Source organism: Diceros bicornis, chromosome X, assembly GCF_020826845.1.
Source record: "Diceros bicornis minor isolate mBicDic1 chromosome X, mDicBic1.mat.cur, whole genome shotgun sequence".
Taxonomy (NCBI): domain Eukaryota; kingdom Metazoa; phylum Chordata; class Mammalia; order Perissodactyla; family Rhinocerotidae; genus Diceros; species Diceros bicornis.
This window is the reverse complement of record NC_080781.1, coordinates 44762048-44780955: the sequence shown is the minus strand read 5'-3', so window position 1 is coordinate 44780955 and position 18908 is coordinate 44762048. Positions and strand designations below refer to the sequence as shown.

The 18908-nt window shown below is 39.3% G+C and overlaps 1 protein-coding gene across 2 annotated transcripts in view; it reads left to right on the top strand.

Annotated features, from left to right (window-relative positions):
- Positions 1-13688, top strand: part of FAM104B (family with sequence similarity 104 member B) — a 257977-nt gene extending 244289 nt beyond the window's left edge. For both annotated transcript variants that reach the window (XM_058535894.1, XM_058535893.1), the window contains exons 3-4: positions 5100-5162; positions 13252-13688. In XM_058535894.1, coding sequence (XP_058391877.1) covers positions 5100-5162; positions 13252-13476 — 288 coding nt within the window. In that variant the 3' untranslated portion in view covers positions 13477-13688. The remainder of the gene's footprint in view (positions 1-5099; positions 5163-13251) is intronic.
- The last annotated feature ends 5220 nt before the right edge of the window (positions 13689-18908 follow it).

Genomic DNA, 18908 nt, shown 5'->3' with positions numbered 1-18908 from the left:
AATTAAGGATGGGGGAGTCAGGTGATTTTGCAAAGCTTTAATGGTGCTTGCATTGAAGAGCTTGAATTTTAAAGACTTGTGGTCATTAGCGTAGTATTGTTTTAATTGAGCTATAATTTACTAGAAGAATATTAAAGGAACCTTGTTAAGTCTTTCTGGGTGAATCCTGTTAGTTAATGACTAAGTACTGCTCACTTGTCCCTTTTGTGAGCAAGAAGTGAAATGATTATCAATCCCTGCCTGCCTCCTGGGACCTGTACACAGGTGGTGATAGTCCAAGATCCTGTGCAGCTACTGAGTTGGGTAAATTTTAGCTAGATTTAACTCATGCAACTTGCTCTCTTAGATGCTGGCCATTTTTCATTGAATATCTTTGCATATATAGGAGTATTGCTCTTTTCATTCAACCTTACATCTTTACAAATTACACCACCACTTTTCCTGTAAATCTGTCCCCTCGTATGCGTGTATAAGCCTTATAGAAAGTGCAAACACAAAGACACTAATGTTTCTGTACAAGTCGGTCTTACTTGCCGAGACCATTCATTTTTATTTTTCAGATTACCAAGTAGTAGCAAGAAACCCAGAGTGAAAAACTGTGTAGATATAAACATAAGTGGCTTACCTGAAAGAGATCTTTGCCTTTTTCTTTTCCCTACTGGAATTGGGAAAGATTTGATATCCTAATGCTGGAATTCCAAGGGAGCAGCAGAAGCAAGACAAATGAGAGAAAAACAGAACCAAGGGCCCCACATATGTTTAAAATTAGAATTCTATCAAGTCTCCCCTCCCACCCCCCACTTTTTGAAAAAAGCTGGTAGGAGCTGTCTCTTTGTCAGGTCATTGTTTAAAGTAGTGTCAATTCGTATGACAACATTTGGCGTAATTTTTGAAAAATGCTTTCTCTTAGGTTCTTTGTAGATTTGGGTCATTCTCATCACCTTTGATCATATGCATTCTAAGACACAGAACTGCATTGGGAGACCTTATTTTGGGTGAAACTGTTGTTGAACAAAATAATGGTTTTTAGTCCTGTTTTCAAACCCTATAGCAAAATGGAAACTTCTGAAATTAACCTGTACTTAAAAGATACATTCAAAATGGAGGAACGACCCTTTCCAAAGATGGCCTTATCTGTTACATGCATTTTAAGAAACTTTGCTCATGGAGTATACCAGGCAATCCCAAGCAGCTTTATATTGCAATGGAATGTTAAAATCTCAGGTGTTTTAAGGAATTGAAGATACATACGCACACATGTTTTTCTACAGGTGATGATTACTTGTCAATCTTTTTGTTTGTTTGTTTTGTCCAAATCCCATTTACTGGGTTGAAACAAGGTGAAGTTATATAGTTATATAGATTCTATTATAAATATAATTTTTGAGCTGGAAAAGAACTTAGAACTCAATGTCTAGTCCAACTTCATCTTGTGAAGGAAACTGAGCTACAGAAAGCTCAGATTATCTATCCCATTGACACAGAGAAGTTAACACATGAATACCATTGCCTTGCTAATTTGCAAAGTGGTTGTAATTCAGCAGGCAGATTGATTTGGTATCTTATGGTTCTTAAGATTCCACAGTGTTTCATTGGTATTAGCTAACATGGGCCTTTTGTTTTAAATAGGTTGGAACCTTGGGAGCACATACTTTAAGTGCTTGGATGGACTTGGTTAGGGTCATCTGTTTTTCTTAATTTAGTTTCTGTAGCTGCTTTAGAATAAACATCATATTATGATACCAGAAATGGAATATGTACTAGTGGTGAGAAAAAATTATTTTTGTTGAGGTTCATATAAATGAAAAGCTCTGAGGCATGGAGGGATGGAGTTGAGAGGGAAGCTAGGGCTTAAAAGAAAATAAAATACTGGCTTAATCTGCTTTTACAATTAAGAAAAATTACATAATTCTCTATTGTGAATATACACATGCATTCCCATTCTGTTTTGATGAAGATACTCTGTAATTAATATTCCTTCTCATGTCTTCAGATTCTATTTATCCACTGGTTCTTTTGTTAGCCCGCTAAGGTGCTATTTCCCATTCTTAAGTAGTTTTTTGTTATTTATTTTTTATTTTTTTATTTTTTGGTGAGGAAGATTGGCCCTGAGCTAGCACCTGTTGCCAATCTTCCTCTTTTTGCTTGAGGAAGACCAGCCCTGAGCTAACATCTGTGCCCATCTTCCTCTATTTTGTATGTGGCTCATCAAGCCACAGCATGGCTTGATGAGCCGTGTAGGTCCACGCCCATGATCCAAACCTGCGAACCCTGAGCTGCCGTAGTGGAGTGCGCCGAACTTAACCACCATGCCACCAGGCTGGCCCCCAATGTGTCTACCTTATTTTTCTCTCAAGTTAATGAATCTTTTCTCTCTCCTTTGCCTCCCAGCTGTAATATGCTTTCACTGCCTGTTACTTCTCATCCCCTTCATGCAACTACTCACTGAAACTTGGCTCCCCAAACCCCACCTACTCTTCTCCTAAAACATATGTCAGGGATCGCCTAAGATCTTGCTACATTTATTCAGAAAATATTTACCACACACCTACCACTTGCCAAGCATTGTCCTGGGTGCTTGGGGTCAACTTAGATGTCTCTATCATTTCCTCAATGACTCCTTCTATCCTACCTATGATGTGTATCAAATATATCCCTTCCTTTACATTTCCACCATCCTAATTCAGGCCTATGTTGCCTCTTGCTGTATGCATTGCAAAATTTCCTAGGTGGTTTCTGTGCTCTCATTATCCTCCTACTCCACTCATCCATTAGAATCATCTTCCTAAACGTAGATCTGTGCATGTCTCTTATGCTCAAGTACCTGTCCCTATTGACTTTTCAGCATGACGTTCAAGGTCCTTGATAACCTATCCCTGTCTTCTCTTATATATTTTGTTTCCTACCAACTCATCTCCCGGAGCCCCCAGCCATATCATATTACTAGCTTTGTCTCCTCGAAAACTCCTCTTCACCCCACTTGTGCTCTTGTTGTTCCTTCCATTTGTCACACTCCTCCTATTAATATTCTCTCCATCCTCCAAGGCCCAGTTCAGATGCCATTCATTTTAAGGAGCCTGCCCTCTTTCCCCAGTCAGCATTCATTGCTACTTTCCTGTCATTGTAGTAGCTTGACCCTGTCATTCTCAAAGAATTCTTCTTGACTGGGCTCAGGAATTACCTGTTGGTTGAGTCCCTGAGTATCCCTTGCAAAGCACCTACTTGTACATAGTAGGCACATGAGCATTTGTTTGGATAGTGGTTGAGCATCAGAATAACCTGTGTCTTCCTGAGACATCCTGTCAAAGATGCGGCCCTGGCACGTGCACGTGAATCAAACTAACAAAAAGTCCCCCAGGCGGTTCTGATGCCTCTCCCCGAATAGAGTGTGCTATGGAAGATCTCTGCTGGACTCAGTTGAAGCTTCTTTGGTTATGGAGTAAACAGGCAGATTTCATTATGGCCTAAACTAATCTAAAATCCTCCTTTTCACATAGACCTGAACCCCAGGACTTTTGTGTGGTGCTTTTGTGAATATTATTTAGTGGGAGATCTTTGGTCAGAGTCTTCATGAGCGTAATTTTATTTTGCTGTGTACATGAATTTACAAGGGCTTCAGTTTTACAGAGCATAGGCCTGTTCTCATTTGCCTTGCACAGATATCAGCACTAAGCTTATATTAAATATTCAGAGAAAAAAGAATGAGCTTTGTTAAACAGGATAAGCATTCTGATGAGAAGTTTCTTTGATGAATCAGGAGGGTGGTGAAAAGGATTTATATTTTATGGGTCTTTCTGGATCCTGAAGCATTTAAAATCTCATTTCTCTTCTGGTAAAAGAATTCACTCTCTTTCTAAAATCAAGTATAGTAAGGAACACGCTTCTGTACTAAGATAGCCATTTCAAATGTCCAAACCATATAATATCAAGGAGAAAACTTTTTATCCCAAGCTTTCTGACAATAATAGAATTCATTAAGCAGGATATCTCACATGAAGAACATTCAAAGGGTAAGGCGTGATAAAGCCCAGGGTTGTATAATATGGGCTACATTTGTTAGATAATCAGCATTATTGGTCTAGAAAATGCTAGTGGATATGAGTTTTAGATGTTCTTTAGTAATTTAAAGGAAATCTCATTTACAGCATCACAGTTCGTTTTCAGTCCTTGTTTTGAAGTCAGAAGTAACTGAATCTGAAAGCAGATTTTCCTTGGTCTTATGGTAGCCTTCTCTAGGTTACTTACAAATAAACTAGTTGTTTCTCACAAAAGAAATACATTTGTTGTAGATGCTTTAGAAAGTGAAAAATAGACAACAAATAAAAGTGAAAATGATCTGAAGACTCAAATTTTATATATATATATATATATATATATATATATATATATCATGTATGATATCAGATCAAACGATGTCAGGGACATCCTTCTATATCAGTATAAATCCGACTATATCATCATTGTTAATGGCTGACAATATTCATTGTATGAATGGATGCACTGTGACCGCTTCTCGGTTTTTGGACATTTAGTTGTTTCTGATTTTCAGCTGTTAACAACAATGCTGCTATTATGAACAGTGTTGCAATGGACATTTGTGTTGATGCCTCTATACAATTGAGTTTAAAAACGTTTTAAATGCACTAGAAATTGGAGGCCAGCCTGTGGCACAGCGGTTAAGTGTGTGCGCTCCACTTCGGCTACCCTAAGATTCCCAGGTTCAGATCCTGGGCACGCACCGACGCACTGCTTATCAAGCCATGTTGTGGCAGTGTCGCATATAAAGTAAAGGAAGATGGGCACGGATGTTAGCCCGGGGCCAATCTTCCTCAGCAAAAAGGGGAAGATTGTCATCGGATGTTAGCTCAGGGCTGATCTTCCTCACAAAAAAAATGAACTAGAAATTGGAAGTAGATCTATTTTTTTTGTAACAATTATTCTATAGAAATCTTTCCTAGCTTGTTGATTTTAATGTACATTTTCATAGCCTAGCGTCACACTAGTGTTACCCTGTAGTGTAAAATGGATATGTTGTCATTTGAGTTGAAATTTGATTCATCAGAAAACTAATTAATTATAGTTCTTGCCTTGTTTTTCAGACAGTACCTGTAAAAAAAGAAAACGATAAGGAAAGCCAGCTAAAAGGAACCAAAATGTGTGCGGTAGGTTTCATATCCGATGCAATACCTACTTAATTTTGACTATTCATAACTTCACTACTTTTTGCCAGTGGAGGTTTTAGATTTTTACCCTTGGGCTAAGAAAATCCTATTTTTGGATATTTTTTTGAATTGGCCTTGACATGAAGTCCTTAAGTCAATTTGATTGCTATTGGTGATAACTTTCACAGCTGGTTTGATTTGGTGCATCCTAACTCTTTCTTGGATGGTTCTTTTAATGTATGTTTCTATTTGCATAAAGATAAACATGGGTTGTCTATTAGGACTTGTGGACAGTGTGGTGTGTGACCTATGTTGCGGGGCTCCAGATGACCTATGGACCATGACTATTCTTTTTTTAAGTCCTATTAATGTTACCTTTGGTAAAGATTCCCTTATAAGAAATGCAATATCAACATTGTTAAATGTTGTAGTTCCAGTGAGGATCCTTGCCATTACCTTCTCCTTTGAGAATCCTAACTTTGAAAGGGAGGAAATTCTTGACACTGACTGTTTTCAGAAATCTCTAGTAGTTTCTCCAATATGACAATGACCCTGAGTTGTGTTAGTGCAATTAAAAAAACTTAGGTGCAAACACAAACACACACACACACACACCATAACAAATCCATATTTGTGGAACAGCAGTAAATACTAGTCTCTAAAATGGCAATAATTAGGAGGCGGAGTCAAGATGGCGGCGTAGGCAGACTCTGAACTCACCTCCTCCCGTGGACACAGCCAATTTACAACTACTCATGGAAAAATTACCCCTGAGACAGAACTGAAAACTGCATAAGAGGAACTCCTGCAACAACGGACAATCCTAACTGGGGTAGAAGAGGCAGAGACTCCCTTCCGGAGAGGAAAAACACCGCCTTCACAAGCCGCCAGCTTCACGGCCGCCGGGAGCAGCTCACAGGTACGCAGCCTCCCTGGAGGCGCAGGGTCCTGAGCCGGGGAGCTCCCCCGCTGTGGGCATTTTGTGGACCCAGCATAATCGACACCAGCGGCATAATATCTGACTTTGCCTGCTACTAAAACATTTGGGAGCACCCCCAGAAAACCCGGTACACAAAGAAACTAAAACTGGCTCTTAAAGGGCCCGCATGCAAACTCACCCGTTTCAGAGAGCATCCTAAAATCACCAGAAAGAAAGGTGCACAGTGCTTTGCTGACAAGAGACTCACCTAATAGGCCCTGAGTGCATCTCGGTGACTGGTGAGACCTCTCCAGGGACTGGGACATTGGCGGCGGCCATTGTTGTGGCCTGGTGTGCATGCTGACACAGACGCCATTGGAGTTCTCCCTGAGGCCTGCTAGCCCAGGGTCTGCCCCACCCGCTAGAGCACCAATTTAATCCAGCTCAGCCAGGGCAGGCAGCCCACCCTAGAGACTGGCCCCACCCAACAACAAGCCCTCAGGCAACGTGTGGGCTTGCATAGATTGGTGACTGGATTCTCTGCAGCCTGGCAACTGAGCCGACTTGAGCGGGGCAGGGTGTGCACAAGGAGAGGGTGGGGAGTGTGGGGCGGTGGCGGAGTGTGTGGGGCTCCCGCCGTGGAGAGACTGGGTCTGCTTGGGGAGGTCGGGGCGGTCACACGGGGCAGGAATGTGTTGACTGTGTGTGTGGACCTGTGGGCGGCAGGGCTTGTCAGCTGCAGAAGACTTGTGCTTCTCAAAGACCCACATAGGAGGTTTGCCCCACCTTCCAAAGCCTGAAACAATTGGGTGCTCCTGTGCCTGAGGCCAGCCCCACCCAGCTGCAGTCCTCAGAGAGCTGACAAGAGACATAATAGGCTAGAGGCTTACTGCAATTGTAAGGCCCTGAGCCTAACAACCTGCCACGCTGGGGGCCTACTCAGTTAAAAGAAATACTGCAACACAAATGTGGTATTAGAACTTACAGCCAACTGTGCTGGGGCTCCCCACACCTAATAAAGAGACTGAAGGGCCCACAACAACTACAAGCAGCTGAGCATTACAACAGCTGGCCAGGAGCATAACTCAGCCTCCCTGGGGGCCTATAGGGAGAGCTAACAGGTCACAATAGAAGGGCACACGTAGCCCACATAGGGGCCACCCGTGGAACATTGAGAACTGAGGGAAGCACACTGGAAGCCTCCTAAGGCATCACTAACATAAGGTCACCTATCCAAGAGCAGGAGACGTAGCTGACCTACCTAATACGTAGACACAAGCACAGGGAAAGAGGCAAAGTGAGGAGGCAAAAGAATACATTCCAAGTAAGGGAACAGGACAAAACCCCAGAAAAGGAACTAAGTGAAACAGAAATGAGCAACCTACCCGACAGAGAGTTCAAACTAAGAGTGTTAAGGATGCTCACTGATCTGGGGAGAAGAATAGATGAACTCAGTGAGAATGTCAACAAAGAAATGGAAGATATAAAAAAGAACAAATCAGAAATGAAGAATACAATACTGGAAATGAAAAATTCATTAGAGGGACTCAAAAGCAGAGTAGAGGATACAGAAGAACGGCTCTGTGAGCTGGAAGAAAGACTAGAAGAAATTACCCAAGGTGAACAGGTAAAAGAGAAAAGAATTAAAAAGAGTGAGGACAGTCCAAGGGACCTCTGGGACAACATCAAGCGCACTAACATCCGTGTTATAGGTGTCCCGGAAGGAGAAGAGCGAGACAAGGGGGCAGAGAATCTATTTCAAGAAATAATAGATGAAAACTTCCCTAACCTAAGGAAGGAAACAGACATCCAGGTACAGGAATCACAGAGAGCCCCAAACAAGATAAACCCAAAGAGGCCCACACCAAGACACATCATAATCAAAATGTCCAGAATTAAAGATAAAGAGAGAATCCTAAAAGCCGCAAGAGAATGTCAAGTTACATACAAAGGAAACCCCATAAGGCTATCAGCTGACTTCTCAGCAGAAACCTTACAGGCTAGAAGAGAATGGCATGATATATTTAAAGAGCTAAAAGGAAAACACTTACAGCCAAGAATACTCTACCCAGCAAGGTTATCATTCAAAATGGAAGGAGAGATCAAAATTTTCCCAGATAAGCAAAAATTAAAGGAGTTTGTCACCAAGAAACCAGTGCTACAAGAAATGTTAAAGGGACTGATTTAAGGGGAAAAGAAAAGACCACAAATAGGAAAAATTGTCTATTTCCATGATTAGAATGTAATGGATACAAATGCACAAAAAAGAGGTTAGATATGATATTAAAAACATAAAAGGAGGGAGGAGGGGAGTTAAAGAGTACAGCTTTCAGACAGAGGTCAAACTAAAGTGACCGTCAATTCTGTATAGGAGAAGTAAGGAACAGAGAAGGACTACTAAAACACTGAGAAAAAAAAAAAAGTTAAGAAATGGCAGTAAGTACATACTTATCAATAGCTACTTTAAACGTCAATGGACTAAATGCTCCCATTAAAAGGCGTAGGGTGGCTGACTGGATAAAAAAACAAGACCTATATATATGCTGCATATAAGAGACACACTTCAGACCTAAGGACACTCACAAACTGAAAGTGAAGGGATGGAAAAAGATACTCCACGCAAATGGCAATGAAAAGAAAGCTGGGGTAGCAGTACTCATATCAGACAAAATAGACTTTAAAACAAAAACTGTAAAAAGAGACAAAGAAGGTCATTACATAATGATCAAGGGAACAATCCAACAAGAGGATGTAACACTTGTAAATATCTACGCACCCAATGTAGGTGCACCTAAATATATAAAGCAATTATTAACAGACATAAAAACGGAAATAGACAGTAACACAATAATAGTAGGGGACTTCAACACTCCACTTACACCAACGGATAGATCATGCAAACAGAAGATAAAAAAAGGAAACATTGGCCTTAAACAGCACACTGGAACAGATGGACCTAGTAGATATATACAGAGCATTCCATCCAAAAACCGAAGAATACACATTCTTTTCAAATGCACATGGAACATTCTCCAGGATTGATCACATATTAGGCCACAAAACAAGTCTCCATAAATTTAAGAAGACTGAAATAATACCAAGCATCTTTTCTGACCACAACGGTATGAAACTAGAAATCAGCTATAGGAAGAAAATCAGAAAAGCCACAAATACGTGGAGATTAAACAAAATGCTACTGAACAACGACTGGGTTAATGAAGAAATCAAAGAAGAAATCAAAAAATACCTGGAGACAAATGAAAATGAAAATACAACATGCCAGAATTTATGGGATACAGCAAAAGCGGTTCTAAGAGGGAAGTTTATAGCGATACAGGCCTATCTCAACAAACAAGAAAAATCTAAAATAAACAATCTAACAATGCACCTAAAGGAACTGTAAAAAGAAGAACAAACAAAGCCCAAAATCAGTAGAAAAAGGGAAATAATAAAAATCAGGGCAGAAATAAATGAAATAGAGACCAAAAAAAAATAGAAAAAATTAATAAAACCAAGAGCTGGTTCTTTGAAAAGATCAACAAAATTGACAAACCTTTAGCTAGACTCACCAAGAAAAAAAGAGAGAAGGCACAAATAAGTAAAATCAGAAATGAAAGAGGAGAGGTTACAACAGACACCTCGGAAATACAAAAGATTATGAGAGAATACTATGAAAAGCTATATGCCAACCAATTCGACAATCTGGAAGAAATGGGTAAATTCTTAGAATCATACAACCTTCCAAAACTGGATCAAGAAGAAGTAGAGAATTTGAATAGACCAATCACCAGTAAGGAGATCGAAACAGTAATCAAAAACCTCCCCAAATATAAAAGTCCAGGACCAGACGGCTTCCCTGGTGAATTCTACCAAACATTCAAAGAAGACTTAATACCTATCCTTCTCAAACTCTTCCAACAAATTGAGGAGGGGAGGAAGCTCCCTAACTCATTCTACGAAGCTGACATTACCCTGATACCAAAACCAGACAAGGACAACACACAAAAAAAAAGAAAATTACAGGCCAATATCACTGATGAACATCGATGCGAAAATCCTTAACAAAATACTAGCAAATCGCATACAACAATACGTTAAAAAGATTATACACCATGATCAAGTGGGATTTATTCCAGGTATGCAGGGATGGTTTAACATTCGCAAATCAATCAACGTAATACACCACATTAATAAAATGAAGAACAAAAATCACATGATCATCTCAATAGATGCAGAGAAAGCATTTGATAAGATACAGCATCCATTTATGATAAAAACTCTGAATATAATGGGTATAGAAGGAAAGTACCTCAACATAATAAAGACTATATATGAGAAACCCACAGCTAATATCATCCTCAATGGTGAAAAACTGAAAGCTATCCCTCTAAGAACAGGAACCAGACAAGGATGCCCACTGTCACCACTTCTATTTAACATAGTACTGGAAGTCCTAGCCAGAGCAATCAGGCAAGAGAAAGAAATAAAAGGGATCCAAATTGGAAAGGAAGAAGTGAAACTGTCACTATTTGCAGATGACATGATTTTATATATAGAAAACCCTAAAGAATCCACCAGAAAACTTTTAGAAGTAATAAACGAATATGGTAAAGTTGCAGGATACAAAATCAACATACAAAAATCAGTTGCATTTCTGTACACTAACAACGAAGTAGCAGAAAGAGAAATTAAGAATACCATCCCATTTACAATTGCAACGAAAAGAATAAAATACCTAGGAATAAACTTAACCAAAGAGGTGAAAGATCTGTACACCGAAAACTATAAAACATTTCTGAAAGAAATTGAAGAAGACACAAAGAAATGGAAAGATATTCCATGCTGTTGGATTGGAAGAATTAACATAGTTAAGATGTCCATACTTCCTAAAGCCATCTATAGTTTCAATGGAATCCCTATCAAAGTTCCAACAACATTTTTCACATAAATAGAACAAAGAATCCTAAAATTTATGTGGAACAACAAAAGACCCCGAATAACTAAAGGAATCCTGAGAAAGAAGAACAAAGCTGGAGGTATCACACTCCCTGATTTCAAAACATACTACAAAGCTATAGTAACCAAAACAGCATGGTACTGGCACAAAAACAGACACACAGATCAATGGAATAGAATTGAAAGCCCAGAAATAAACCCACACGGCTATGGACAGCTAATCTTTGACAAAAGAGCCAAGAACATACAATGGGGAAAAGAAAGTCTCTTCAACAAATGGTGTTGGGAAAACTGGATAGCCACATGCAAAAAAATGAAAGTAGACACTTACCTTACACCATACACAAAAATTAACTCCAAATGGATTAAAGACTTGAATGTAAGACCTGAAACTATGAAACTTCTAGAAGAAAACATAGGCAGTACGCTCTTCAACATCGGTCTTAGCAACATCTTTTCAAACACCGCATCTGACTGGGCAAGAGAAACAATAGAAAAAATAAACAAATGGGAATACATCAAACTAAAAAGCTTCTGCACAGCAAAGGAAACCATCAACAAAACGAAAAGACAACCTAACAATTGGGAGAAGATATTTGCAAAGCATACATCTGATAAGGGCTTAATCTCCAAAATATATAAAGAACTCATGCATCTCAACAACAAAAAAACTAACAACCCAATTAAAAAATGGGCAAAAGACCTGAACAGACATTTCTCCAAAGAAGATATACAGATGGCCAACAGACACATGCAAAGATGTTCAAAATCACTAACTATCAGGGAAATGCAAATCAAAACTACAATGAGATATCACCTCACACCCGTCAGAATGGCTATAATAAACAAGACAGGAAACAACATGTGTTGGAGAGGATGTGGAGAGAAGGGAACTCTCATACACTGCTGGTGGGAGTGCAAACTGGTGCAGCCACTATGTAAAACACTATGGAGATTCCTCAAAAAATCAAGGATAGAACTACCATATGATCCAGCTATTCCACTCTTGGGTATTTATCCAAAGAACTTGAAAACACCAATTTGCAAAGGTACATGCACCCCTGTGTTCATTGCAGCGTTATTCACAATAGCCAAGACTTGGGAGCAACCTAAGTGCCCATCAAGGGACGAATGGATAAAGAAGCTGTGGTATATATACACAATGGAATACTACTCAGCCATAAGAAACGATGAAATCCAGCCATTTGTGACAACATGGATGGACATTGAGGGTATAATGCAACGTGAAATAAGTCAGAGGGAGAAGGTCAAATACCGTATGATTTCCTTCATTAAGTAGTAGATAATAACAACAATAAACAAACACATAGGGACAGAGATTGGATTGGTGGTTACCAGAGGGGAAGGGGGGAGGGAGGAGGGTGAAAGGGATAATTCGGTCCATGTGTGTGGTGATGGGTTGTAATTAGTATTTTGGTGGTGAACATGATGTAATCTATGCAGAAATAGAAGTACAATGATGTACACCTGAAATTTTTACAATGTTATAAACCAATGTTACTGCAATAAACAAAAAATTAAAAATAAATAAATAAATAAAATGGCAATAATTAACATATAACTTTTATAAAAAAGTATATTAAATGCCTTTCAGGACATGTGTGAGCCCTGCATTGATATAGGAGGACCATGTATGCCCACTATCAGGGGATATGTATGAGACCATCACACGTTTGTATATATGTGTGCATGTATGTATCTATGCATAAATGTACATATGTAACAATTTATTTGTTTTATATAACTTGTGCCCAGAATCCATCTTATTCTTTATGGGCATATTTTTTACTACATTCTGTAGCATTAATTGATGTTTTCCCTCGGAGGATGAAAACTTACTTTTCTGATGCACATTTTTGGAATAAATGCTACAAGCAGGGACAAAGGATTTGTGAAGGGATTTGAGATTAGAAGGTCTGTGTTTGAATCCTCACTCTGCCACTTCCTAGCTATATGACATTGGGCAAGTCAGTGATCTCAGTTTTCTCATCTGTAAAATGGTGGATATTAATCCTAACTTAATTTACAGGGTCATTGTGTTGTTTGTAAGGATAGAATGAACTATTTTAAGTGGCTGTAGTTTGTAAACCATTAGTGCCCAGTATAGTGTTTGGTGCTGCTATTCTCCAAGATGAACGGGAAAAATAGTGTAATCGCGTAATACTCATTCTGTTTCTGTTTTTATCTTTCCAGTCTTCAAGCAGTGATAATGAGAGGAGCAGCAGCGTTAATAGCCCAGAGAGAGTAATTGGACCAGAAAGCAGCTTAAACCAGATCATTGTTGAACCCAACACGAGTACCCCTAAGTCCTTATATGAGGAGTATGCACTAAGCAAAGGTGCTTACTCCCACATCAACCGGATCTTGAAAGAGGCACACTTCAACAGCCTACAGCAGCGAGGACAGTCTTCAACATGATGAACTAGGAGCTCCTTATTCCAGTCTAAAATTTGTTTATAAAAGCAATTGCACACAAAAAAGAGGCTGTTGGCTTTTCAGTCTGTATGTTAAATAACAGGTTGATCGACAATTGTTTACTTGGGGTTTTGTTGCACTGTTGCTATTTCAAAGGGGGTTTCGAAGCAATTTTTATAGAACTCTTTTCAGGTTGGATGTCAAATCCATGTCAAAGTAGCAATATGAGGAAACCTCACCTGCAGGTTGAATCCATAGAATGTCCAATTCAGATTGGTTTCCAGATCTGTCTGTTAGAAATTCTACTTTATGTCAAACATCCTTTTAAAATGCAAGGTCTTCATTTTTAAAAATTTAATAGGCTAGTAAAAAGTATGTAGTTTTTATGAAAAAACAAAAACAAACATAAGTTAGTATTCCAAAGTATAGAAAGCTTGATTTAATCTTGCACTGAAATGAACTGCCTTACTGCCTCTCAGAAGGTAGATGTCTTATTGAAATTACTCTCAACTTGTAAGGGGGACAATTAGACCCAATTTAGACTGTGTAAGTGAAATCTTCTCTCTAATAACTGTCTCCACTCTTTGTATTTCTGGGAAGAATATTTCTTAAGGCTCTTGTATACTCAGATAACTTCTGTAACATTAATCCTCCAGAACATGCATGTCAGACTTAGTGGAAAACATTGCACAATTCTATCAGATAAGTACGTAATAACTTTCTGTCTTGAACACAAACTTGTTATATTAGTAGTTTATGTGACATCATTTACATTCTACCTATTGTGTCTAGATTTAATGCTGATAAAGTGTAAGCTACCTGAACTGATGTCTGAAGTAACAAGAATTGTGAAACCGGTTTGGACAGCCCTCCACTTCATGCTTCTAGGACCGCTTCACAGAGACTATGGGGCCAGCTTTTGTCATTGAAACCGCAAAGATTGGTGTGGCTTAGAAACGATGGCGGAAGCACCATTGGAAGAAATAGGTGGTGGTGTTTATTTAGAGAGAGAGGGATATGTTCCCATGTTTTTTGGTCATACTAATGAGCCAACCAAATTTGAATAGTGATTTCATAGATTCTCCTACTTCTTCAGTGATGAGCTATGTGAACAAGGAACCAGAACATATCTAATTATCTGCCTTGCAGAGTGCCAGAGGTACAAACTGCTATTATATTTAAAGGAAAGTGCCTTAGAGTCCAATAGGAATCTCCTACCTGTTCACAGCATTCTCTTTTCCCTATACTTGGAAATCCACACAGCAGAAACAGGCATATATGGAAATTACAGACAGCTCTAGAAAGAGGTCTTTGCCCTTTGTCAAGATCTGGAAAAGACATGAAATAACAGATTGACTAAAAGAAAAATAAGATTTTATAAAGTCACAGAACTAACATTTAAAAATGAAAACTTGGGCCGGCCCTGTGGTGTCGCGGTTAAGTGCGCGCGCTCTGCTGCTGGCGGCCCGGGTTTGGATCCTGGGTGCGCACTGACGCACCACTTGTCAGGCCATGCTGTGGCAGTGTCCCACATAAAGTGGAGGAAGATGGGTACAGATGTTAGCTCAGGGCCAGTCTTCCTCAGCAAAAAAAGAGGAAGATTGGCATGGATGTTAGCCCAGGGCTGATCTTCCTCACAAAAATAAAAAAAAATGAAAACTGTCCTAGGAAAAGGAGAAAATACACACACACACATGCCCCTCATTTCCATGGTTGTTTCCTTTATTATGGATAGGATTTTAAGGTCAGACACTTTTAGTGGAATTTTAGTGTTATGAGGGGAAAGTTACAGCACCATTGGGCCCAAACTTATGGAGTAGGCATGGGTCAATTTTTTTCTCAATTGTGCAGTTTGTGTAAGAATATTTTTTTCTATGACTACTGTCCCCAAAGTTGGAAAAACAGGTGTTTGACAAGAAGATGGATTTTTTGGTTGCCGTTTTCTCTCTAACAATAAAGCAAACAACCAAATATTGTAGAAGGCAACCTGTTTGAACTCTCAAACCACAGGTACACACACATTCAGAAATACCCAGGAAGAATTCTGCAGGCTTAAATACATGGCATCATATGGAAACAGAGCATATATTAAAAATGCAGTGTTACTGAAAACCTGAGAAAGCAAGTTTCGTTTCATTCTTCACCCATTTAATGATATGAGAGATGAAGCTATCACCGTGACAAAACGTTATTTCAAAGTAAGTATAATCTTGGTCCAAGGATGCCAGTGTAAATATCTTATCATAGTAAATGCAATATGTAATCTCTGCCCTGTCTTCTACAGATTGTCTAAACCTTGGCAGCCTAAAATATATTTCCATTATAAGGCTACTTGATAGTGTCAGAGAATGAACACCTTTCAAAACACCAGTTATCTGAGGCTAGTAAGATCTTGTATTTATATATGGCCCTGCCTTTAAATACAATATTAGTACATTTTGTCATTCAGTGCTCAATCAAATATGTAAAGGGGAGCTAACTGAGTCGTTTGGTGGGAGATGGGGGAAGATGAATAGGGGTAAACCTCTTGCTGTTTGCACTGACATGGGCTTTTTTGGGACACTTCTACTGATTGGCTTAGTCTTTTGAGTGCTTGTCGTCTCAGTAGAAGTGAAAACTCCATGATAGGGTGAAGGAATATCAGTAGCATGGACAGGAAGTTTCAGAGCCTAGCCAAAGCGTCCTTTAATTCATTTACATGAACTGACTCTGTGTCAATGGTAGTACATTATGCAGCTTTTGGGAATAAAATATACTGCTCCAGGAGGTGAACTGGTTCATTGATCAACAGTCACCAATCCAAATGGAACCTGAGAGAGAAGAAACAGCAAACTAGAATGCTCATCATATTATTGTCCAATTAACAGGGCTCACAGTTTTGAGGTTCACTAGACCGAGGACTCCTTCCATTTGGAAGTGCCTGCATTAGGACAACAGTGTAGAACATGAGGCTATAACAGCTGGAGTCCTGTTTGCTTCACTGACTTTTCACTTCTTTGCTCTAGATTGTCAGAGCAAAGTTGAGGTAGTGCAGATCATTAAGTAGTTGCAGTGCCTTATTCTGCATAATTGGAAATGCACCTTCTTTCTGAACTTCATTTTCTGTCCCCACCAATTATGAGGGGTGTTCTGTTATATGGGTATAATAAAAGTCTTCATGCTCTAGAGAAGTTAGAGGTTAATGTTTCAGAAGCAATGGCTTCGTAGAATCATATGGCTAGTTTAACTGCTTAACAAAAGGTCAGTTTTTGTCCTTTGCTCTTAAAATGAAATTCAAAACTTAACAGGTGGGAAGGAACTCAGCCCTTCAAATCTAGGTATCTCTGCTCTAAAGGAGAAGAATTTTCAAAGAATATAAGAAGAAAGAAGAAACTTCTCTGGATTTTATCCAAAATTAAGAGTTTGAAGAAGGGGAGCCAGGTTAACTCAAGAGATGAGATTAGACCCTGCCTTGGAAATGTCACTAAAGAAATGGGTATATAAAGCAAGAGTAGAATGCTTCATACAAGGTGAAGTGGGGATGGAGCTTGGGGAGAGAGAAATGAGAACCCACTATGTGCCACACACTATGTGATTTCCTCACAATAGCCCCTGAGGTAGGTGTGGTGTGGTTTCTCCATTTCATAGGTAAGGAGAGGCAGGCTGGCAGCAAGTTATCCACGTGACCACATCTGATCCTGAAGAGATTGAGAGGGGCTAATGATTCACTGAAAGGCACACAGTGGGCAAGCAGCAGTGCCAGGGTTGAAAACCAGAACTTTCTCACTTTCAAACAGGCCACCTTTGCTATATTATTGAGCTGTTTTTATGGTGAAGACCAGGTTGACCCTCAGAGCAGGAGCTGGTTATGACAATTAATGGGACATTTTTACAGGACCCAAATCTGGCATCCAGGCTAGGTGATCTCAAATAGTTTGAGCTCTTGAAGTGGACCACTGTAACCCAGGAAAAAGAGTGAGTGTGTGTATGTGTATGTGTTTTGATGGAAAAAAGTTCCAATACCAACCTTAATCTGTTTTTCTTCTGAAAGCTTTTATACACAGCTAATACATAAAACATGTAGCCTTTCAGCATCTCCTGCAATGTCACCTTTGTCAATTCATGGCCTCCAACCTGATTGATTTCCTGGCATAGGCTGAACAGGAAGGAATGTAGGCATGAGGATGGCTGAAAGAACAAAGAACTGTTGAGTTAGCAACTTGTCCCTATTAAATGACATTTGGTAAATCCGGATGAGTTTAAGTTTACAAGGCTTTTATGCCTGAGTGTTGACCTATCAACTCAGTCTCCCCTGGATAATAATACAGCATGAACCTCGTTAATTAACAGAAGCCGAGCCCTTGGTTAAGTGAAGCTTTCCCTCAGTTTCACTCTGATCCCTGGCAGGTGGCACTACGTTTTACCTTGAGGTTTTCACTTTAGAGGAGTGACAATTTTCTGTGTAATTCCCCAATTAACATAGAGCCCTTGCCCCTCCTAAACAGCACCTGGTTATTGCTATGGAATAAAATAATCATTAAGTAATTCCCTCCAGGGAACAGTTGACTATTTACTTAACCACATATTAGATAGTAGCAACGTTTACTTTAAGCTATTTATCAGAACCTACATGTTGAATGATTTTCTAAACTCTCATTCTTTTCTATATAGCAGCATTTTTCTCCATTTTCAAATGAAGGCTCTGCAATTGTGTCACTTGAGTCTCCCCAGAGTGAGTCAGATCTTTGAGCTGACACTGACACCAGACTCTGTCTCTTCCTGAATTTCTTGCTTATCTCTACTGGTGGCTGTGGTCAGGATACATATCATCTAAAAGATGAGACTGGTTGCATCCATGAGTCAAGACCAGACAATAAAAGGCAAGTGTTCTCACCAAGAAGCCATTCGGATCCATTTTAGATTTTATTTAAACTGCGAGAGTTATCTTGAGACCAGCTGTACAAAAGTGGTCCAGCTGCTTAAATTGTGTGTGGGATCCTACACTGGTGCACCTTTGACTGATTGGCAATTTCTATGCTTCTTTTGACTGCAGTATTGTTATAGGCAGTGGGAAGTTTCCTGTAACTAACAACACTACAAATTCAGTTGCCAGTTCTTAAGACACCAGTGGAGACTACAGGGAAAATGATGTCTAGGTTGAAGAGCAGAAAATGTAGAGTTTTTTCTAGGGAGAAAGTCATTCATTCATTCTCATCAGATGGAAGGGAAAAAAGAATCCAAGATTTTGGTCTATAAAATCTAACCAAAATGCATCAAAAAGATTTTATATCTGTGCTATTTGTCAGGGGTAAAGTGAAAGTAACTGTATGGAATAAGAACTGCAATATAATAAAGTAACTAAAATTATGATTAGCAGACAAACGTGGAAAGTATAAATTTTAAGGTCAGTCACTTTAATAACCCCCCTGGCTCCACATTCAGTACCCCATTAAACC